At 41.5% G+C, this 24,037-nt stretch overlaps 1 protein-coding gene across 4 annotated transcripts; it reads left to right on the plus strand.

The window, feature by feature from the left end:
* Positions 1-358: 358 nt before the first annotated feature.
* On the plus strand, positions 359-24,037 carry LOC117249234 (coiled-coil domain-containing protein 136-like). Of its 4 annotated transcripts, none has more exons than XM_033614732.2 (10): positions 359-685; positions 5,259-5,490; positions 9,341-9,655; positions 9,767-9,841; positions 12,068-12,352; positions 12,435-12,552; positions 12,752-12,953; positions 13,066-13,200; positions 16,381-16,495; positions 17,718-24,037. In XM_033614732.2, exons 2-9 carry the CDS (start codon positions 5,439-5,441, stop codon positions 16,483-16,485), a joined length of 1,287 nt encoding a protein of 428 aa, XP_033470623.2. In that variant the 5' UTR covers positions 359-685; positions 5,259-5,438; the 3' UTR covers positions 16,486-16,495; positions 17,718-24,037. The 4 variants fall into 4 exon arrangements, with proteins under 4 accessions (XP_033470623.2, XP_033470621.2, XP_033470625.2 ...); XM_033614730.2 differs by having other exon boundaries at positions 360-685; positions 17,715-24,037; XM_033614734.2 differs by lacking the exon at positions 16,381-16,495 and having other exon boundaries at positions 360-685.

Genomic DNA, 24,037 nt, shown 5'->3' on the forward strand with positions numbered 1-24,037 from the left:
CTTATTTTATCTTTTTTTGTTTTTTAATGTTATTGTTCTTTTATATCGTCATGTTTTCCTTTTGTGTGTTTTAAAAATGTTCATGTCATCTTACATTGTGTTATCATTAGCATCTGTTATTGTTTATCCAATTGTATGTTCATGTCCTCATCCTATTTGTGAGTTATAATTTTTTTTATTAATTATTCTTTACTTTTATATAAACTTTATTTGTTCAGTGATGATTGTGTGTTTAAAGCTGCTCTTTGTCTCTTTTCATAATGTTCAATGAAAAGACGTCTTTTTTTAATAATTTCCAGACATTTCACCGACCACAGAAATAATGATTAATAATGATAATGATCAGCTGATCAGCTCCAGGTGAAGGAAATAATGAGCTGCAGTGTGAGAGCTGCTCAGAGACAATAACACACCTGAGCCTGTGACAGGAAACGGTTAATGAATCACGTCACAGAGGCTCATTGTGTATTCATGTCATGGCCTCTGTATCTGTGTCTGTCTGTAACATGTAGTGACGTCGCTCTGCATCACACCGTGAGAGGAGCTGATGCTGAGGAGGAAATATAGGACAACAGGAGGAGGAGGAGGAGGAGGAGGAAGAGGAGGGTCTGCAGATAACAAATCATAAAGAGACCCAACAGAGAGCTGCAGCAGCCTGAGCTGCACCATTTGCATCCAGCACCAGGTATTTATTGACTCTGTGTGTGTGTGTGTGTGTGTGTGTGTGTGTGTGTGTTTGACTTGTGTTGCTGCAGCAGAGACTTGATTTGAAACCAGAGGACAAACACAAAGGAAGGTCACTGAGAGACAGGAGATGTTAGAGCTGCACGGCTGCACACCGATACCAGCTCAGCTTCAGGGAACACATGAACATGTTGCAGAGGAGACAGAGAGCAGTGCGATGCTGCCTTCATGTCCTGCTCTGTCAGTCTCTATAGATCATGATCAACATGACACGTCACAGGTGCTCAGACAAACATGGACGCCTCACGTCTGTCAGAGTGCATCATGTCAGGTAATTAGACCCAAATTTAACAAGATATACAAACAGTATTTTTAATCATCACGCAGCTAAAACGACAACATACCTGAGATCCACGCTTTGATTGTGACTTCCTTCAGCTCCACGTGACATGAATGCAGCATGAGTACAGAGCTGCTGGAGGCGGGACGCTGCTGAGAGAAGTTTGCCTTCGGGGCTTTCTGACAGAAAGCGGTTCGGTTTAGAAGAAAGATCATAGATTGGGTTAAAGTAAAATATTTCTGTCAGAGAGCCCTGAAGGCAAACTTCTCTTGTGCAGTCAGGGTGTTGTTAGCTTAGCTTAGCATAAAGACTGGAAGCGGGGGGAAACTGTTAGCCGGTCTCTGTCGAAGATGTTACATGATGCATCTTTGTTTATTTAACCTGCATTAGGAGAAATATATTTAACGGCTATGTGTGATTTTAGGGTGATTTATGTGCTGTAACAGATTGTTACTGAGTTTGTTTTTCATTCTGGTGCATCAGTGCAGCGCTCTGCTTCCTCGATTCGCTGGCAGCTGGTTTCTTTGACTTAGCATTTGTAATAAAACATAGAAAAGCATGGTGCACTGAATCAGGCTGCGTAAAATGGAGGAGGTTGCATGCATATACAATATGTCATCGTAATCAATCACAGACAGAAAAGTGGTCTCCACAAGTTTTTCCTTAGCACTGAAAGTAGAACAAGACTTATTCCTAAAATAAAAGCCGATCTTCACTTTAAGCTTCCTGACCTGAGCAGCAATATGTGCATTAAATGAAAGCTTGTCATCTATCAGTGTACCCAGATACTTGTATGAGGACACTCTTTCAATGGATTTACCGTCAGACGTGAGCGAGCTTTTGAGAAGTCCATAAACTTTGTTTTCTGAGCATTTAAAATCAATGTTAAACTCAGCAGAGCAGTTTGTAATGACTGAAATGCAGTCTGAAGGTTTTGCACCACTCCCATTATGGAGGGCGCATGCGTGTAAATGACAGTGTCATCTGCATAGAAATATATTTTTGAATGTCTTTGCCCAGATCATTTATGAAAATAGGAAACAAAATAGGCCCCAAAATGGAACCCCGGGGGACACCTTTAGTTATCTCAAGAAATTCAAGATTTATGGCCTTCTGCATTAACATACTGAGTACGATCTGTAAAACAGTTGAGTTTCCTGTAGAATCCTCTCTAAATTCACCTTTGCTTTTCGTCGCCTTTCTGCTGCCTGCCATCTTTCTGTCGTTATGCACCTCGCAGTTCTTCATCAGTCTCGTTCATTTCTGTCGTATTGTTCTTCCTTTGTTTCTCCTCCTGGTGGCGGAACCAGAAACTTTGATTTAGTTTTTTATCTTTAGAAGAAAGCAAAGTTGATGGACCGTAGGCCGTCCACGTAATCCTCCTCCTGGAGGCCTTTATGCAGCAGGGGGGTTCGGGGTGGGGGTGGGGGGTGGGGGAGTAAATTTAGATTCAGATTCTGATTTACAGTGGTGACCTGACTGAGAGGCAACAGTAATAAAAGGTGTGAAAAGACTGGAGGCAGCTTATTCCTCAGAAACAAATGATGGATTAAACATCATCCAGTGACGCGCTGCGTTTATTTGATTGGGTTTCCTTTTAGTGAAACACTCTGAGTTCCCCCGAGGAAACAGTGACCGTGTGTATTTCCAGGGCTTTTATTGTGAAAGGTAAGAGCAGAAGGAAGGGCTCCACATGAAAACGGACAAACAAGGACCTTCAGTATAAAATATGGTTTAAAAACAAAACGAAAACAGCACGTTGAAGTCATCGTAGCTAAAAATGAGTAAAACCTTAAATATTAAATCATAAAATCAGGTAAGATCCAACATTTATAAGGAACTGAAGAGTAAAGAAAGAGACTTTCAGGTGTGTATCAGGTCGGTCAGAGCTTATTAAAGGCTACAGTGAACAGCTGTTGTCAGTGTTCCAGCGCTGTAGTTTTCTCTGTGGATCAGTGTACAGTGAACACACCACAGAGTGTCATGACCCGGGTTTCATATCTTGTCATCCTATGGGCTTTGTTTCTGTTTGTGTTCCTTGGTTCATGTTGTTCATTCATGTTTAATCTACTTCCTGTTTTATTTTGTAGTTTATCCCCTCATGTGTCATGTCTGGTTTTACTTCCTGTCTTCGTGTGTTTCCTGCCACACCTGTTTTGTTAGTCCGTCCCTGTTCTGAGTTCTGAGACCCTGAGTCTTCCCTTCACACATTCAGGTGCTCCTCAGCTGGGAGGTTGCTCTTTTGACTTCAGTGTGTTCACTCAGCCATGTTCCTGTGTGTATGACGTCAAAGTTGGCAACTCGTGGACTAAAAGTTTTAGACAGTAATGTTTGTGGCTGAAACAGCTGCATGACCATTGTCATCATACCTACATGTCAGTCCACAGTCAGCCCCCGTCACTCTGAGGGTCTGGAAGCAAAAACAAAATGCTGAGTCAGCGTTGAGCTTGCTGTGAAGGGTTTAAAGTTTCAAAGTAGGCGCTGAAGGTTTGGGTAACATCTCGTACTCATAAGGTGAATCATGTCTTCATGTCTGATGAATCATAAAGTGGATTATTCTTATATTTGACCTCATTCATTCATTACAACATGACGTTGTAACAGCGTTTAAAACACCTCAGTGTTGGTGGGTTTGTCGTGTACTGGTGGTGGGCGTGGTTTGTAGGAGCCTGTCCTGTAGCCTCTCAACCAGTGGTTCTCAACTGGTGGGTCGGGACCCAAAAGTGGATCGCGGGGACATTTTGACAGGGTCGCGGATTCACAAATCTTTTGTGAAGTATTGTAACTTTTTTTCTTAAAAAAATTATGTTTTTCTAAAAATTATATGACTTTTTCTTAAAGCTTTACGATTTTTGTCTCCAAATTTAATGATTTTTTTCTCAATATTTTGACTTTTTTTCTGAAAATTTAGGATTTTTCCTTGAAATCTTAGTTTTTTCTCAAAATTTTATGACTTTTTCTAAAAAAAATTATGTTTTTCTAAAAATTGTATGACCTTTTCTTTAAGTTTTATGATTTTTGTCTCAAAGTTTTGACTTTTTTTCTGAAATTTTCCTTGAAATCTTACTTTATTCTCAAAATTTTACGAGTTTTTTCTAAAAATTCTTGACTTTTTCCTAAAAAATGTACAACTTTTTTGCAAAATACTGCAACTTTGTTCATGTAATTTTACAGCTTTTTTCTAGAAATATTTTCTAGAAATCTCAAAATGTTAGTCTGTATATTACATACAATAGTCAATGCAGAGATGATGAATAGACACGAATATGCGCCAAAAGACTATTGTATTTCATGAAAAAAGTCATAAAATCTCAAGGAAGTGTCTGTGAAATAGATTTTAGTGGAGAGTCAAAAATTTGGATCACGACTTAATGACTGAGGAAAAATGTGGGTCCTGCAGATAGACCTGTTGAGAACCACGGCTCTAAACACAATGTGTCCGAGTCGTTCTGGTTCGAGAGCTTGTTCACAGGTCAGTTTTCCAGGTCAGAAAGAAATTGAGCAGTCATGCTCAGTCAGCTCGGCTGGATTTTAATAAACACACACTGACGCTGCAGTTTCCTGTTTGCTGAGATTTGCAGGTGTGCACAGGCGCAGTTGGCCTCGTGAGGCTCTGTGGCTCCGTACTGATTATTAGAGGTCCTCGTCAGGGAGTCGTAAACACACTGTGGGTCGTATTTTTGTGTTGACATAAAAGCTCCTGGTTGAATCATCAGAACAGAACCATAACGTGAACAGCTGGGTAAGAAAATATCTGCTTCTCTGGTCAAAAGCTACAAGAAAATAGTCAAAACTACAGGAAGTGTGTGGACTCCAACTCCCAGGGTGCATTTCTCCAGCAAACATCCAATCACAGAGCTTCATAGTAATGGTGATCTGAAGCAGAAGATGTCACTGCCGAGAAATCTGATAAAACATCCAGCAGGCTTCGTCTCCATGGCAGCAGCTGCAGCAGCTGAGGCTCATGGGTAATGTAGTGTTTTAGGGACAGAATCAAAAGGCTGATTCATTAGAGACAAAGTGTGAACCTGTGTGTGCTCAGATCAGGGCAGCAGTATCGACCTGTGTCATCCAGTATCGGTGGAGCAGTGCTGTCGCAGTTTTCTAACACCACCTCCTCCTCCTCCTCCTCCTCCTCCTCCTCCTCCTCCTCCCCCTCCTGCTCCTCCTCCTCCTCCTCCTCCCCCTCCTGCTCCTCCTCCTCCTCCTCCTCCTCCCCTCTGTTTCCCTCCAGTCGTGTCTCAGCTCCAGCAGGATGAAGGGGCTGCAGCGGCTCAGCCTGCCCGGAGCGTGAGGAGCCTTCCTGGGCTCCGTCTGCCTCGTCCTCCCCCCTCCTCACCGCTCTGTGTGGAGCTCTGATCCTTCATCTGTCCGTCCGTCTGTCTGCAGCATCTCTCCATCATCAGCTGTAATCATGGATGGACTCCGCCTGCCGCCCGTCATCGAGGAGGTCCTTGATCCATCCGGTCAGTGTTTACATGCAGACTCATCTGTGTGATGATGAAGGGTTAATCTGATTCTGTCTATCATTTTTGTGTAAATATCAGTCAGCTGTTCGACATGTGATCACATGACAACTGACACAAATGATCTGAACTAAAACGTCTCACATTCATCATAAATGATTCAGAACAAGTCACAACTCTGCAGCTGAGTTTCTACTGTGATGTATTCTGACTGTTAAAACTTCCTGCACGTCTTTCACAATAAAAGCCTTTAAAGGAGCAGCAGGGGACGCTCAGTCCGTCATGTCCTCTCTGCCTCCGTCTGTCTTATGTCTCAATATTCTGACAAATATCATTTAGGCCAGAAGGAAACGTCCTCAAAGACAAACAGAAATAGCTCCCACAGCTCCCCACCTGTTCAGCTGCTGGAATCTGCCGGATGTCGCAAAATGCGTCATCAGTGAAGCAAAATGACGCATTTTGCGACATCCGGTGCTGCCAGCACCCAAATTTATGTTTCCTAGGATGGCGAAGGCATGACCTGCTCTTCTCTTCCTTACTCTGCCTCTGATTGGCTCACTCTGACATTCTTACTGTAACCAATCTCAGTCCTCTGAGTTAAACCTAACCGACCTAACCAACGAAGTCACATGTGCTAGTGCCAATCACAGGGAAAGTAGGTATCTTGGAAATGCAAATTCTCTGCCAGCACAGGGGGCGCCGTAACACGGTTCATTTGCATACGTTCCTCACGCCGCCGTGACTCAGACCTGGTTGAAAATCAGCAAAATGTTCCTTCAAGGTTTGTACTTTCTCAAATGAAAGAGCACGTAAAGACTGGAGGGTGGAGTTAGTGGTTCTATAATGGACTCAGTGCGTGACAGTATTGCTTCCTGTGAGTCTCTGGAAGACTCTTAATTTGAAACATCTGTACAGGAAGCAGATGTGAACGTGAGTTTATTTGACAGTGAAGTCACAGTGATCGAAGAAATTACAGATCAGAGGTGACTGGGCGGAAATAAAGTGTTTTCACTTGTCTGGCATTTAAATAATATTTTTTAGCAAGATTTAGTTGGACATTTTATCAATATTCTTTACACATTTTTATTAACATTTTTGGACATTTTATTTATATAAGACATTTTATCAACATTTTTCTGACATTTTATCAACATTTTTCAGATATTTTATTCATATTTTTGGGAAATTTTATCAATATTTTTTCCTGATATTTTATGAACATTTTGGACATTTTATCAATATTTTTTTCTGATATTTTCTTCATATTTTTTGGACATTCTTATCAATATTTTTGGACATTTTATCAATATTTTTCTGATATTTTATTCATATTTGTCGGACATTTTATCATCACTTTTTTGGACATTTTATGAACATTTTTCTGATATTTTATTCATATTTGTCGGACATTTTATCATCACTTTTTTGGACATTTTATGAACATTTTTCTAACATCTTTTTTAACATTTTTTAGACATTTTAATAATATTTTCTTATGTTTTATCTTTCAGGAATCCAGTTCCTTTTATAAACCAAACTGACTGATCTCCAGTCTGAGTTTTATCTCCCAGTTTGTGTATTTTCCCAAAATATCCAGCTGCTCCTCTGATGTCAGACAGAAATATAGAAGTTTATTTATGACAATTCTGCAGCTTCATACTGTGTGTGTGTGTGTGTGTGTGTGTGTGTGTGTGTGTATGTGTGTGTGTTCACAGATTTATATTTGTGACTAAAGTATCATTCAGATATCAGAGTATTAAGACGTGTTGGTGTCTGTAAACACAGTCAGTGAGTCAGCTGCAGTTCATGAACCCTCAATGATTCACAACACGTTAATAATTTCCTGTGATTGTGTGTCGTCATCAGATCACGTGTGGTTTGAGTTTATAAACTGTGTGAGAGAGAAAAGATTTGAAACAGAGAGAGAGGTTGTAAACAGATGACAGGAGGAAGATGATGATGATGATGATGATCGAGTGATAACAGAATGATGTCTTTCACCAAGATGCTGTCACTCTCAGTACGTGATTGGCTGCCTGCCAGGAGGCCAAAAACCAATCAATGAGCTGAAAATATCAAACCTGCAAGATGTCACTGAGCAGCACCACCGTCACCCCCACCGCTGCTGCTGCTGCTGCTGCTGCTACAACATGTACTGTACATATATAACACACATATACATGAAACAGCAGTCCCCTGTCCTTTGTCAGATAATGTCCTGTTTAACGTTAGCTTGGCCGTCAGCGGCTATCGCTATCTCTGGATGGTGGCGTGAGAGGTGAGCCCTCATGGTATTTTACTCTCTTATCACATCACATCACACTGCTGTAAATCACATGTGTCATATCCAAGTCCTTCTTTAAAGTCCAGATGTTTGATTTAAACGCTGATGGCATATTTCTGATTTCTGTCTCCGGTGCCTCCATCTTAAATATTTTTTGGGGGGGCTTTTTTCGCCTTTAATGGACAGGACAGAGCGAAGAGTGTGAAGTGGGGAGAGAGAGTGGGGGGGCGACATGCAGCAAAGGGTTGCAAGCCAGAGTCAAACTCGCGACCGCTGCAGCGAGGCATCACCTCTATACATGGGGCACCGGCACTATCCACTAAGCTACCGACGCCCCCGGTGCCTCCATCTTTGTTTTGATGAACTTCCTGCCAAATGCTAGCCTGGAAATCCAGACCCAAATCTGGAAAGATTTAGGGTCTGGCTATGAGTAATGCAAATGGCCCAACTCGAGGGGCGGCACCAAGCATGCATTTGAAAATATCACTGCACGCAATTGGATAACACTACGACCAATCAACACAACACACGGGGTGACGTATCCAGAGCACTACCAGCGGAGCTAACTGGTAGAGTAGACTCTTGCTGTATCCGGTCGGCAAAACAGCAAAAACGTCTTTCTTGCAAAGGAAAGATTTGAGCACCGTCTTCTGTTCCTCTTTTAGAGAAAAAGCCAAGTCTAACTCGTTCATTGTAGCGGCCAAAGCTGTTTTAAACAACTGGTGTTCATCCGTAGCCATCTTGCAATGTTTACTGACTTTACTGATTCCAGACTTTGTCGTCGCAGCGCTGTCGTCATCTGTTTAGCTCGCCTCTGGTCCGCCTATATCAGATACACCAATGTGATTGGTGCAGCTCGGCTCCAGCGGCATGGGTAATGAGCATCATTACTGATTGCCAGAGTGACTCGCTCAGCAAATTCAAATTGTGCTCTCGCAAGAACTCTGGATTTCCAGGGTAGCCAAATGGCGCTGACTGAGACCTCTGCTGACCTCGCCCCCAAAAAAACCCCATCAGCACCATCTAGTGGAGCGAAAAAGCAACTGATTTTATTATTCTAGGATCAAAAGTTGTATTTAAATGTGTATTAGCAAAAATGAATGATGTAACAGATCGATACTTGGCGTCTATGTATCGATTCAATATGGCCACGCAAAATATCGTGATATGGATGTTTTCCCTACTAAACAGTGTTAAAGAAATCTGTTAAAAGCTTAAAACATAAAGAAAATATTCTCATGTTCATCTTCAGGGGACTTTTCATCCCATTAATAAATCTTGTGACTGATTTCATGTCTGCATTAACAAGCTTTGCCCTTACATGTGTGTTTGTTTATATTATTGCAAAATATTCCTCCACCCTCATGTCACAGCTGGTTGTGATTCTCCGTCATCACCATCAGATGGAGCCACTTCACAAAAGACAAAGACAAATTTTAAACTTAGTGTGTTTTGTACCTGATGGAGCTGCTGCCAGCTGAAGGTGGAGTTTTAGCTGAATCATATCTTTGATACAAACAGATGTTAACGCTGAGCTCTTCCTCTCTCTCTCTCTGTGTGATGAAGACGAGCTGTGCGAGCTGAAGGTGGAGAAGCCGATCATGTTGGCAGAAACTCTGACGGCCAAAGAGAGGGAGTCCATGGAGGAGAAGGAGGAGACGGTGGGAGACGGAGAGAAAGGCCAGCAGGAGGAAGAGAAGGAGGTGACCGAGGAGAAGGAGGAAGAAGAGCCAGGAGGAGGAGGAGGAGGAGGAGGAGAAGGGAAGGATGAAGAGGAGGAGCTGGAGGAGCTGAGAGCTCAGGTGTTTCAGCTGCTGCTGGAGGTGGAGGAGGCCAGAGAGGTTTCACAAAGACATGAGGAGAGTTTCCTGGAGCTGCAGGGTCAGAGACCAACCAGATATTAATGTTCATATCTTTAATGTGTAAAAACACAGGAAATGTCCTGCTCCTCCTCTTCATCATCTTCGTCTGTTTCTTCTTCTCTGATCTCAGGTCTATTAGAGGACGAGCGACTGGCGAGCGCTCATCAGGCGGAGAGTTTCACCAGACAGATCCAGAGACTGCAAGGTACACACAGCTTTTTAATGTCTGTGTTTAACCCACCTGTTTCACTGCAGGTGGACATCATTAAATATTATCTTTTCAAAATGACCTCACCGTTCAAAACTCTTCCAGCTTTCAAAAAATGTCCTTATTTTCCAAAATGTCTTCACTTTAAATGAAAGTCCGACTTTTCAAAATAATCCTGACTTTCAATAACACATTATTGTTTTCTAAAAATGTCTTCGCTCCCAGAATGACATCAAAACTGTCCTCACAATTTTCGGACATCTTCAGTTTTCTAAAGTGTCCTTGTCGTCAGATTTTTATGAAAAACGACATCAGTTTTGTCTCATGTTTCTTCCCAAAAACTCATCTCTGAAACAACCCCAGTTTCTGATGTGTCCTCGTCTTTCAGATGCCCTCTTTGTCCAATATTGTCCTGACTGTCCAAAAATGTTCCATGTAGAGTCATAAGCTAAGTTACACCTAGCCGGCTAACCTGAGCTCAGGTCACATTAGCTTGTTGGCTGTCCTGCATCTCCCTCAGTAGACAGTACCTTGTACCATTACATCATACTGTTGGCTACATCAGTGTCATGGATCACGTTAGCAAACCACTGTGACAAGCAGGCACGCTAAGGTTAGCCAGCTAGCTGTAATCAAGCTATGCTGGCATTGGTTGCTCTTTAACGTTAGCTTATAAAGAAATTTGTGAACAGCAGGCTGGCTAATTTTCCAGTAAGATCAGCCCTGGAGTCTGGACAAATTAAATGATATTAATCACCCAAGACAGTATTTTGCAATGTTAGTAATTATTCCATGTTAGCCTGTAAGCTAATGTTAGCAAACATTAGCCTGTTAAAACCACAACATCACAATATGAGTGTCACAAATCACATACTTCTGTTAGTACACTTCGATGTAGAACACCATATAAACTACATACTTCTTGTGTGGTGCACAAATGTCAACAGGGTAGTGTCGCTTTAAATCACGCACTGCCGTTTTGCACTTAGCAGAAGTGACAACAGCCTTTTTCTTTATATAACAGCCTCCGTCGTCCTCTTTTCAAACAGTGAATAGCAGACAGCATTATCACCAACATTTGACACTGTCTCCGCCCACACATAAAACAAACTTACGCTACAGTGTCAGTGCTGATTAAAATGTGCCGCAAGTTAGCTAGTGAGCACTCGCATTATTGTTTGCAGTAGCAAATCTATTCTACGACAGTTTTGGTACTTACTGCAAAAAACACGTACAACTAACAGGCTCCTTGTTGTCTCCAGCCGCCACATCAAAAGTTGTGAAGTTTGCCGCGTCACAAAGATGGCCGCCATTAAGGGTGAGAAGTGTCCGTCATTCCACACTCAACTTTTGGATCATTTTGAGCGCATCAGTAGTACGCTGCATTTTTCCGTACTATGCAGTGTGAAGGCACTTAGCGCACTTGAATATAAAGTGTTTAGTACAGAAATATATGACTTGAGACACACTGTACATTTCAAATGTTGGTGTTTCCTGTAACATCAGGATTTGTTTGCAGCACTCGGTGCACTGAATTGGATGGATTTACTGTTCATCAGACGAAAAATTAGAAAAGAATTAGCTCATTAGTGCAGCCTACGGACTCTCCGCCGATAGGACACCTCTTCCTCGAGAGGAGAGCGGGTGACGGCTTGGATCTTCGCTGCTGTAGCAACTTAAGCTAGCCCCAGCTCCGTGGTTCACAGTGACCTGGTGGTCTAACCTGTGTAACAGCAGCAACAGAAAGTTTGTCCGAGTTAAGATTGGGCGCTCAGTATTGCTCTGGCTGAACTGGAGTTGTTACAGGGTGCAATGTACAGGTCTGTCTGCAAAATGGAAACACAGCCAACCTGTGGACTCTGTCGTGGTGGGTGCTGCTCATTTGTTGACATTAGCAGACTCAATTTCTAACGTTACTTAGTGTTGCTGCCACTGTGTATGCTGTATCAGAGCTGAAGAGAGGCGAGACACTGAGGGAGGTGCATAACGTCACATTTTTTGGATTGTCCTGGAAAATTTGTCCTGAGTCCTATATATAGAAATCAGTTCACCGGCTGTTAGAGGTGACAGAGAAAGTCAGGGAGTCAATAAAAACGATGAACGCCTGAAAAGTCACTGACATAACGTTCAAATGTCTTCACTTCCCCCAAGATTTTGCTCTCAAAACATGGTTTGACTTGTATATGTATGTCAAAGTAGGAAAACTTCCTTCTCCTCCTCCAGCTCAGCTCCGGTCGGTGCAGGAGGAGATGGACAGTCTGGAGGAGGAGAAGGAGAGCGAACTAGAGGAGGTGCAGGAGGAGCTCCGATCTGCTCAGGAGGAGGTGCTGATGCTGCAGCAGGCGGCTGAGGAGGCGGCAGCAGAGAGGGAGAACGATATTGCCTCCCTGCAGGAGGAGCTGTGTCGGCTGCGGGCCGAGCTGCAGCACCTCCATGCCACGGCGCAGGAGTACGAGCTGGAGATCACCACGCTGAGGGCGGAGATCAGCATGAAGAGCAACAACACAGGTGAGTCACAGACACATGGATCCACAGGTAGAGGGAAAATCAAAGTCTTTGGATAACTCTGTGTGTATGTGTGTGTGTTCAGGTGATGTGAGTCACTTGAAGGACGAGTTCATCTCTCTGACCGATGAACGTCAGTTTCTGGACGACGACAACAAAGACCTGAGCAGCAAAGTGGAGCAGCTACAGAAGAAACAAGACACGTGAGTGGTGCAGCCAGCTGTCAATCATCCTGCTGCTGTGTCATCATCCACAGATCAGTGACATCATCACAGTGGTTTTATTTTAACCAGCCGTTTATCTTCTTACCATCAGTTTTATATAACTGACGTTCTCCACCGAGTGAAAACAGCCATCGACACAGTCTCATGACCTTCTTCTCCTTCTCCTCCTCCTGAACAGGTGTGATGACGTCTACCTGGCCGTCACTGACACTGAGCGTGAGCAGGTGAAGGCCGACTCTTACATCACTCTGTCTCAGTCCAGTCCTGAACAACAGGACAGACCCCCGGAGGATGAGGAGAAGGTCTGCAGCTCAGAGCTCAACATCCTGAAGGTCCAGCTGAGACGAGCGGAGGACACGGCTCACAGAGTCCAGACCGAGGTAACACACATCACCAAGACACCTGTTAACTTACACATGGAGGATTTTTATCTACGGAGACGTTTCACTCAATCAAAACTGTATCAGAACTGTCTGTCTGTTCGTTCGTCAGTGTGACAGTCTGAAGGTGGAGCTGTTGGACCTGCAGCAGCTGTGCGACAGCAGCCAGCGGGAGCGAGCGGCGCTGGAACAGGAGCTGCAGCGCTGCAAGGCCGAGCTACAGAAACTGGTGGGCAGGAAGTCACAGGTGAGAGGGCAAAGGTCAACGGTTTGTACCTGATGCCTCAAAATCTCTTTTATTGGATCAAACTTTCCTGATGAAGTTGGAGCATTAGTGCACTGGGTGTCAGGTGGAAATATAGCAAAGGGTTAAAACTTCATAAGATCCAACATGTGTGTCAGACTGAGGGTTAATGTGACTGTAAAATGATGATAAACTAAAGGTAAGTGAGACGCAGTGTCTGAACCTGTTTGAAGATCTTCTTTAAAGCCATGACGTTGTCCATGAAGTCTGTGTGCATGTTGGGTCGACGGCGGCTCGTCTCAAACTCTCTCTGGTTGTCTCATCTGTCTCATTCTGCTTCCTGGTCCGCAGCAGCTTCAGCTCTGCTCATGTCGCTGGTTTCTGAGCGTTTGGTTGTGAAGCTTCTTCTCAACATCCGTCTCTGCTGGGTAGTTTGTTTCTGTCAAAGCAGTCATCTGTCTGTTTCTGCTCAACCTCCCGCTTCCTCCTTCAGGAGGTGAGAGGTTTATTTAGTCGTCAGTCAGCTGATGAGAAAACAGGAAGCGTACTGACAGTCAGGGCCCATGTGATTGGCTGATAACACATCGTGTGAAACATCACTTCAGTCCAAACATTTGGATTCTGTTTGTCTCTCCAGAGGTGTGGACTGGATTCAACGACAGAGACGACTAGAAAGCAACTCGACCTGGACTTTAATACCCACGACTTGTGCCTTCATTGTGACTTGGATCCTAGTTTTTGTATCATCAAGACAAGACTTGGGATTGGGCTCTAGTCTGGGGACTTGTATTTTTTGACTTGACACCTGACGTAGGAGTGATCCCAGTGAGTCTGAGTCTGTAGACGAAAAGTTTTAGTCACATTTTAGTCATTTTTATCCTTCATAGGTTTAGTCGATGAAAACATTTTCGTCATGATGTTTCTATCTGTTTTTTCTCTTTAAACTAATCCAGTGAGGTTAATTCATGGATCAGAAATCAGAGTCAAGGTAACAGGTTGTATAAGATGATTTCTCCAGCAGTGTGTGACAGGTTTAAGGGCTGATTTATGAGCACACTCTTAATGATCATCATTTGAAAAGCTCAGCATCTCTCTATTTAGGCTCTCAACAAATAATTAATGTGAGACAACTAGGATTTGTCCCCAGGTTCATTGTAAACTCTGACTTATCCATCTGACTGTGAAGTCCAGCGGCCGCTGGCTGCGAGTGGAGCTAGCTGCTAACAGCCACCGCTGCAACTAACAAACTCCACAAATCCATTCAGCAGCTCCACCATCCACAGTCAGACACACACGGCTGATTATTTACTGCTGAATTACAGCTCACACCAACTGAAACATCCTGGTACAGACTATTTACTGGAGTTTACCAGCCTGTCACTCATCAGGCATCTGAAGATCATTACATGCAATTACAAATAATTACAAACAAGCACCACGAACATTTTCATCATGTCTCGTCAATGAAAATAAAACATAGATTTCGTCATCGTCTGGTTTTCGTCATGGAAAAAGGTTGTGAACAAAAAATGTGCGTCAATGAAATGAACACTGAGTAATGCAGCAGCTAATGTGGAGCTAAAGACAAAAACAAAGTTGAAACTCGACGTGGGACTCTAGTGTCGAGGTTTAAAAGTCAATATGTCTCATGTGACTTTTACAGTTGGGTACTGTTCACAATTTCAGTTACCTGGAATTCAGTACCAGCAGCCAACAGTACCTTTTTTGTCATTTTTGAATGAGCTGTAGCACTGACAGTTGCCGAAATGCAGTTCTGCTCCTCTGCTCTCACAGAGCTAATCCTCCGTCTGCTTGTTTGTGTGTCTGCTCGTCTAGCAGTGAGTATGAGGCTCATACTAAGATAATATAGAAAAGAGAAAAGAATACAGACCAGAAGCCCGAACAGTCGCAGCAGATCATCGCTGCAGCATTTCGCTCGTTTGGGAAGCCGACACAGTGGTTCTCGGCTTCAGGGCCCTTCTACGTCCTGTCTGAAGTTGAACCTGGCGACTCTGTGGAGCTGACTTTCAAGCTTCAAGGCGCTTTGCGGTATTTCCACCTCATCTCAACCCGGCGTTCTCAAACAGATCTCAGGTGCCAACATTTGGTACCAAAAGATTAAACCCCAATTGGTACTCAGTAGTACAGTCGTATTTCTCTCCCCTTAACAGCCCAAACAAGCGGCAATGAAAGTCGAATGTTGCTGTGTCTCAGCCCAAAAGTTGCAGATGAACACACCACAGACACTACAGCTGACGACCAACCAGCTCGTACGCTCTGCTCTGGCATGAGAGGAAATAACTCTTCACACATGCTGAATCGGCCGCCAAAATCTGAAAGGGCTGACGAGGGTCAACGGTGTGGGATACACCAAACTAACTAGGGTGACCGATGCTCACTGATGGCCGACCGTCGGCTTGGTTTGTCAGGGCCCTAAAAGTACAGAGTTCGATGTTGAGAATTTTCTTCTTGACTTGTGACTTATTTGCAACTTACTTGTCGCCTACTTATTCTTGAACCTTGACTTGAGACTTGTCTGGGGACTTGGGACTTGCCTCAGTGAGATTTGACTTGATGTGGGACTGGACGTGGAGCTTGGAACGAGACTTTAGTGTCAAGTCTTGAGACTCAACTTGGGATTTTTCCATCTTAATATGTGAGTGTTGACTTGAGACTTGTAAACGGTGACTTGTTACCACCTCTGCTCCTCTCCACGTTTCATTCACCCACATTCTTGTCCTCCATAGTTGTAGTTCACCTCAAGGTTTTACCCACACTGCAGTGCTGCTGATGGAGTCGATGGTGACGGCAGCGCTCTGACGTGTCAGCAGAGATCTTTAAATGACAAGATGCAGATGTTTCGACCTCTGGGGGGCGACAAACTCTCCATCTTGTCTTTAACCATCTTTGATGCCGTTCTCTAATCGCCTGCTCTGTTTCCTCCCCTCATCGATATGTTTTCATGTGATCGCCGTCTCTTTTGTTTCACATGAACTTGATCAAATTCTCTGTAAATTTGATGGTCTTTGATGCCTGCATGTCATTTCTGTTTTCTCTAGTTTTTGTTGGCCTCACGCTCGCCTCTCCTCCCGACACCTTCTGACTTTATTCTTCTGATTATTTTCTGGTTTGATTTTCTCTCCATGCCCCCCGACACTCCTCCTCCTTTTGTCTTCTCCCCAGAACTGCACTGGTGCGTCTGAGCCCCCTGTTCTCTCCATCCCCTTCATAGGAATGATTGTTATAGTGGCCTTGATTTGGTGCTGGTGGGAGGAGCTGGCGTCCTAGAAGGGACCAGGTATGGCCACGCCCTTCTTTCTCTACCAGACGCTCTGCTTCTGTTAGTATCAGAGAGTGGCTGAATCGCAGGGTGACTGCCTCTGTGTACAGCAGCTGTTTCTGTCCGTGCTCTGTTTGAATGGGACCGCTGTGAGTCATTTATAATTAAAGTAAAACTTCCACCACAGATTAATGGAACGCTCTTCGGTTAAAGGCCTCAGGGTGCTTTAAACAAAGTAGTTGATCCGATGTGTAATGCAGCTGAGTGTTTACAGAGATAGGTGGGATAAAAAACCTGCAGCCGTATCAACGCAGACATCTGGTGATTCTGCAAAACCCAAAATTATGTTCAATGTCATTGTTTTTTAAATTCTGGCTCTAGTGCATGGCAGCTACAGCGTGGCTACGGTTAAGGAAAAGATTCTAATAATAATCAGAGCATGTGAGTGGAGCTCCAGCAGAAGGATTTTAAAACAAGCACAAGCTGATTTTTTAAAATTTGTAGAATCTCCCGCTTCGGTTTTGCTCCGGTACTTCTCACACCATGAGTTCAAAGCATGCTCCACCCAGAATGCATCGGTGTATTGCTCACACGCTGTGAGCGGTTTGAGTGGGTCGGTCTGCGTTGGAGGTAACGAACAGCTCCATGTGCGAGGAGCAGAAACTCTCACACTCTCTGCTGTGAGGTTGAATACACATGTTGAACACGTCTCCATCCTCCATCAAACACCTGTAAAGCTGATTTTTGGAAGAATTTTGAAACCTGAGTTGTTTACAGTCATGTAACGTCCCAGCAGTCTTCTTCGCTGCCTTTATCGGTGCACTGCTGCGTTTCCTGGCGTCCACCAACTGTCCATCAGTGGAGCAGCATTAAGTCATCGACAGGACTGTGTTGCAGTTGACATCATCATTGTAAATATTTCACATATTTATTTATTTATTTCTAATGATCCATGTTGTCAGAGTGTCGGGAGTTAGAGATGAAGTCAGTGGTTCAGGACTCAGATGGTCTGAGGGAAGATACTCCTCCTCATCCTCTCTGTTTTGGCCCTCAGACGGCAGTTGTATTTTCTTTAGTGAGTTTTTCATATTTAATCACGTCAGTGGTTTTAAAATGCTCTCAACATGTTAGCTCAGCATCTTTAAAAGTGTCCACTCACAGGGAATTAGCAGAGATGCTCAGAGTCTCTTCTTCATCTCTAAATAGCTCCTCTGACATCATTTCCTGTCCTCCTCAGCAGAGAGACACTGAAGGCTGGAACCTGGCGGTGGCAGCGGTTGCCGTGGCAGCCATTGTAGTTCTGGTTGTGCCCAGCTTCACCAGGGCCTGAGGACTACACAGGAAGTGACCTCACCAGGAACTCTGGGATTGTGGGATTGCCGTCACCCATCCAGCGCCGCCCTCATACATGTTGCTGTCCTGCTTGTCGCATCGCTGAGGCATTTTCACCAGAAGGCCTCCGACGCCAGTGAGTTCTGGAAGGAAAAGCAATAAGATTGTTGAATTTACTTAAAGACTCTGAACTCTTCCTGCAGGTCGTCGATCAAACATCCACCATCATGATCCAAGAGTCCAACTGGGAGCTCTGGTTTTGAATTAGTTTATTAGTTTTCCATTGATTTAAAAAAATGACCCGGGTTGGATCATTATAAACTGTTTGTCTCCGTCCGTGGTGGAAGAAGTACTCTGATCTTTACCGAAATAAAAGTACTCATACCACAGTGTAAAAATACTTAGTTACAAATCCTGCATTCAAAAATGGTACGCAAAGTTTAGCAACAAAATGTACTTAAAGTTCTCAAAATGCAAAACAGCCCGTTTCAGAGTGTCATGTTATAATTATATATTTCATATTTTTCCAGTAATGCAGTATTTTACTGTCGCAGGTTGAGAAAGGGCCGATTCTGACGACTTCAAAGTACTATAATATATATTTAAAAACAGTCATATTTTATTTATTAATACGTGTTTTGTATGTAAAATTTGAACTTACAAAGTAACCTAAGTTATCAGCTAAATGTAGTGGAGTAAATAGAATAATATTTCCCTCGGAAATGTGTTGCAGTAGAAATATAAAGTAGCATAAAAAGTACCTCCAGATTGTGTTTGCGTACTTGAGTAAATGTACTTATTTATTTTCTTACACTGTTTACAGTACATGTGGTCCTGTGGTGTCGAATTAGAAACTGAAGATATGAAACACACAAAGCTGCTGATTTAATATTCAACATAAAAACTGTTCTCTCTCTAAATTCTTTAGAGCTGCAACTTCCGATCACTTTTATTTAAACTATTTACCAGTTAACTGATTAATCATTTGGTTTGTAAAATCAAAACTAAAACCATCTCTAAAGATCACTTCCAGAGAAAAGTAGCAAATGTTTCGTATGTTAATGATCTAATCTAATATTATTTTTGTCGATTGGCAAATTGTTTCAGCACTAAATTGTTTGCCTTATTTTTCCGCACTGGATTTAAACAATATTTTGCACTCGCTGAGTTGATGACGGAGATAACGGTAGCAGATTAATTTAGATTGTTTAGTGTTTTTAATTCATTAATTCTGCTTTAGTGGTTTAATGCTGAATATTATCTTATCACGTGTTTATCATTATTGTGGATTATTTAACAGATTTGTTTTGTAGCATGAGAAAAACAGCAAATTTAAGGAAATAATTATTATTTTGCCTTCCTATCCCTTTACAGATCAATGTAAAATGTCTGTATTTGTATGTTTATAGTACCAAACCAGTAGTGTGAACATCTACAGCAGTAAAATAGCACTTTTATAAACTTTAGAAAGGTATTTGCTGGAGCTGAATCATTCCGATGAGAGATTATTTGCGTCGACTGATTTCACTGTGCCAGTTTTAAGATCAGATTGTGCCTGAGTAGCTTTATTTTTGCACAGCAGGTGCAACTGTTGGTGAATGATTCTGGGGACAGATGCTCAACCAGTAGTTTATGTTTCAGAAAATGTATTCAGATTGCTTCTGTCACTGTAAATGTAAAATCTGTTTCTTAATTCTACAGATGATACTTTATTTGAGATCTGAAAAGATCAGCAAAAGTAACGCTTTTGATGACATTTTTAGATTGAAAAAGGATAATAGTTTCTCGTATTCAGCCCCATCCCAACAGGATTAATATCATATTTGAATATAATTACGTTGATTGTTCCTGATGCCCATTTAGCCACTGGAGAAATACAGGAGGTGGCTCTGGTGTGGCAGAGATGATTATATATAGTGAATGTCAGAGGACCATGGATAGAGCCTTGGAGAACACCAACCAAGACTGACTGAACTAAAATATTGTGATGTAGCACAAGTAGAGAACTGAAATTCTGTAAAATATGAGTGTCAGCACTGAACATGAGAAATGAGTTTAGGTAGCAAATCTGGATGTTGACATGTGGAGTGGTACATTGTATATTTATGTATTACATCGTGTATTATTTATGCTAATAGTAAATACCAGAGGACCAAAAATAGAGCCCTGTGGGACACCTTTACCAGTGGTTTTTTGATTTGGAACCACAAAACAATTCCTGCTCGGGCTCAAACCTAAAGATAGTCATAAAACCAATCAATAGACCATAAATAGTCCTAAAATGGATCGTTTTTTGTCTGTAGTGATGAGAAATAGAGAAATATATTCTGTCTGAACAGGGCTGTAGAGGGCGCTGCAGATCAGATCTGTATTCCTGCCTAGGTTTTAGTTGTTATTGTGCCGGGTCAGAATGAACACACTTCCATTTGTTCAGATTTTATGTTTTAATCTTTTTATTGGGGCCGATTAATTTCCCCCACCATCTTCTTTTGCAAAGTTTCAGTTTTTGAAGGGATCCTGATAGACGCCTGATTTATGTTTACATTTAAGTGGTGACCAAAATAATCATAGAAAATACAATCAGATGTTCAAATGACTGTGATCCTGTTTAGGTTGGAATTATGTGACCAATTACAACAACTTCAGAATAAAAGACATTCCAGTTTAAATACAAGCGCTAGCGATGAGACACTTTTGTGAATTTAACGAAACCTTCCCTGCTTGCTCTGCTCAGTGCGGACAAATAACTGAACCAATGTACTCAGCTGTGATGAACCGTGTACACGACAGGTGAAGTGGCATTAACCTGACAAAGCATACATGTTGGAATCTAAAATAAAATAAGAATTATTTATCTAGTATTTGATGATTAAGTCACATATATATATTGTGGTTAATAGCAGGACATTGATTAGGATGTAGCAGGTCCTGTATGTTTTCAATGATAAATAGCATGTGTCAGTAAGACCTTTATATCGTTTTTGCATGACAGTTAAACATGTAGTTACTTTAATGTGATTATAATGGTGGACTAACGGAAATGGATTCTGTAAATAACGTCACATCATGTTCAGTGTTAAAGAGGCGCCAAACCTCAAACTGTACATGATGAGGCAGCTGATGTTTATGTTGCAATAGTTTTTTTTGTAATATATGGAAGCCCACTTCCACCAGGTCAATAATAATAATTTAAAAACATCAAAAGGTTATTAAAAAAGTGATGTTCCGACATCAAGATTTTAAGCCATAAAGGAGAAAGTGGATTAAAACTTGTAATAATGAACAGAAAGTGTTCATGGTAAGACACAATCATCAGGCTAAATTCAGACTTTTAAAGTTACAGTGATGATAAAAGTCATATTTTGACATATTGAGTCAAAACTTTAAGATAAAAAGTAAAATGCAGACTCCAAATTTTGAGAAAATCAGTCAATATCTTGACTGAAGAAGTTGAAATTAAAAAGATAGTCAGCCAAACATTTTACCTGGATTTAGTAAATATTATTTGGATTTACTGAGTCAAACATTTGAATTAATATCTCATAGTTCCTTACCTAAATAAGAAAATTGAAATTTGTATTTTTTAAATACTTCTGTCTTTGTGAATCTTAACTTTGGTTTACTGTGAATATTTTATTAATGTTTGTCTAAACATTTACTCTAGTGATTTTGTGGTGTATCTGGGCTTCCGTAGTATTAACTCCATTTTGTTGTAGTCTTTCCTCGATGTGTCGCTGTACTCCGGAGTTGTGTTTTTATGTCAATAATGTGTCAAAACGTGATTTTGCATTTTATTCTTGCAGTCCAAAAACACCTGTGACATCCTGTAAAATGTTGTAAAATGTTAATGATAATACAAAAACTGAGTTTTGGTTGCAGGTGTGGAAGCTGACTGAAGAATTGTTAAGGAGCTGGTTGTTTTTGACACAAACTCTTCCTGATGCTGCATGCTAACGTCAGTCTGTACAAACTCTGTACTTATCTAGCGTTCTTTTTTTTATTAACACTTGGTAATGGTTTGTACTGTACTGTACATAGAATAGTTCCAGATTGATTCTTAGTCGCTTCAAAGAAAGCTATTTTTTCATACAGCTGATTAGACGGTAGTTCAGAGGTTCAGTCAAATGTGCAAAATAATGTAGCAGTAGATTTAGAGAAGGGGATGGATTGATTATTGGTTTACTGATTAACCGCTGATTCTTGATTTCTATTTAAAAAGTATTAATGCAGCTGATTGAGAACACATGATGTAAAAGTTGTTTTGTTTTTTTTAGTCCAGATCACTTCAAAGTCTGATGCAAAAATATTAAATAATTTGTGTGCCTTAACCTCGCACAGGAACACACAGCAAATCAAAGACAAAAGAGTTTTTCACGTTCACAGATTTCTTTGCCCATTTCTGACATCGAAATTTTAATTCTTTTGTATGCGAGAAGCAACAGACGCAAAATGATTGAACTTTCTGCATGATTTCGTCCTAATATTTGCATGTAAATTTGCACTTGGTGCGAAAAACTTTAAAAAACATTTAACAATACTGTCACAAAACCTCTCCTGATGGAAAATCCATCTGTGACAGTAAAATTTCGAAATAATCAATGTGAATATTCATTTATTCATCTTTCAGTCGATCTGTGGAATTCAAGAGCAACACAAACACAAGACTTTCTGCTGGTATCGCACGAATATCTACCACTGAAATTCGGATTTGGGGTATTTTTTTAAGACCACTAATGGTTTCAGAACTTCCTGAAACTTTTCTTGATGGAACTGTTAGGAGAAATGTTTCCCCAACTTTGGAAAACGTTCCCATGGTGTTCCATCAAACCACAAATGTCTGCGAGGCTCTTTGAAATCACCATCAATTTGATCCATCTCTATTTGTTTGCTTGTTCTCTCTTCTCTTTTTGAAGGAAATTAAAAATAATAAAATAAAAAGCAGATTATTTGGTTAAATCTGAATGCTGATATCAGAAACTTGTATCAATCCATCCTTAGCGATGTCTTTACAAATGTTCGGTAGATTAACAGTGTCTGGGAAAATGTTAGCTAGCTTAGCGGTGTCCGGACAAACATTAGCTAGCTGTAGACAGCTCAGTGTCGCATGTTAGATTTAGATAAATGTAGTAAATTTGCATGAATCTAGATGAGTAGTTAAAGACGCTGTAGCAGTTGTAGAGTTAGACAACGCTCACTGAATTTGTCATTGGTAGCATGAGCGCTGTAATCCAATTCTTCCAATAGTTACTTTAGACTGTTTTATTACTATTTTTGTAGTAAAAGGTTAAAAAGTCAGATGTTTTGAAATCTTTTTGTTGTCTGTCTTCTTTAGCATCACTTTTATCTCTATGTCCAGTACAGAGATAGTCTAGCTTAGTTTAATTTAGCTTAGCTTAGCTTAGCTTAGCTTAACTTAGCACAAAGTGGGGGGAACATGCTAGGTTAGCTACAAGTTTTTCCAACTGACATGTTATCTTGTCTCTGTGGGTAGCTGGTGTACAGCTAACATAATACTTACAGTGTCAGGTGCTTATAACGTTGGCTTGTTTAGGTCATGGTAGCTGTAAACTGTTAGCATATCCAATTTAATGCTAGCTATTTCTGGTTAGCTGTTGTGTAGCCAAACAAATTTTTATATTTGATGTTTTTTGTTCATAGCTAAGTGGAGTTACACCAAAAAAAAATGTTTAACTTGGCTTAGCACAAAAATAGAGGAAGTGGAAAACTGCCAGTCTAGCGAAATAAAGGTCACAAGGTCGCAGTTTGTAGTCATTGTGCTAAGCTAAGCTAACCACAGGCTGGACCTGTCTCTGTGCTCGGAGATACAACTGATATAAGAACGAGAGGATTTGACAAAATGTCTGACTGTTTTTAGACTCTTCAGATTACTGTTCTGCTTGAATGTGTAGGCTAACGGCTGGTTGTCTCTTGGCTTTGATGCTGCCGTCAGGTGTCAGGTGTGCTGTACGCACTTTGCTTTTAGTAGACGTCTAAACTTTTGAGTCAAAGTAAACCAGCATGTCGTCACATGGCTGCTGTTTGTTCTGCTCCTGTTTGAAATGATCTGTTCCTCTCTGTGTTTCTCCGTCTGATTCTGTCAACGATTGAACATTTAATTGTATCAGTGATGTTTCTGCACAACATTAATGTCTGAATGAGTTTGTATTTTGTTCAAAGGGCCTGTACATTTTGTAAATGACCTGACTAATAAAAAGTAGTTTATCCTTA

This window comes from Epinephelus lanceolatus, chromosome 23 (assembly GCF_041903045.1).
Source record: "Epinephelus lanceolatus isolate andai-2023 chromosome 23, ASM4190304v1, whole genome shotgun sequence".
In the NCBI taxonomy this organism is placed as follows: domain Eukaryota; kingdom Metazoa; phylum Chordata; class Actinopteri; order Perciformes; family Serranidae; genus Epinephelus; species Epinephelus lanceolatus.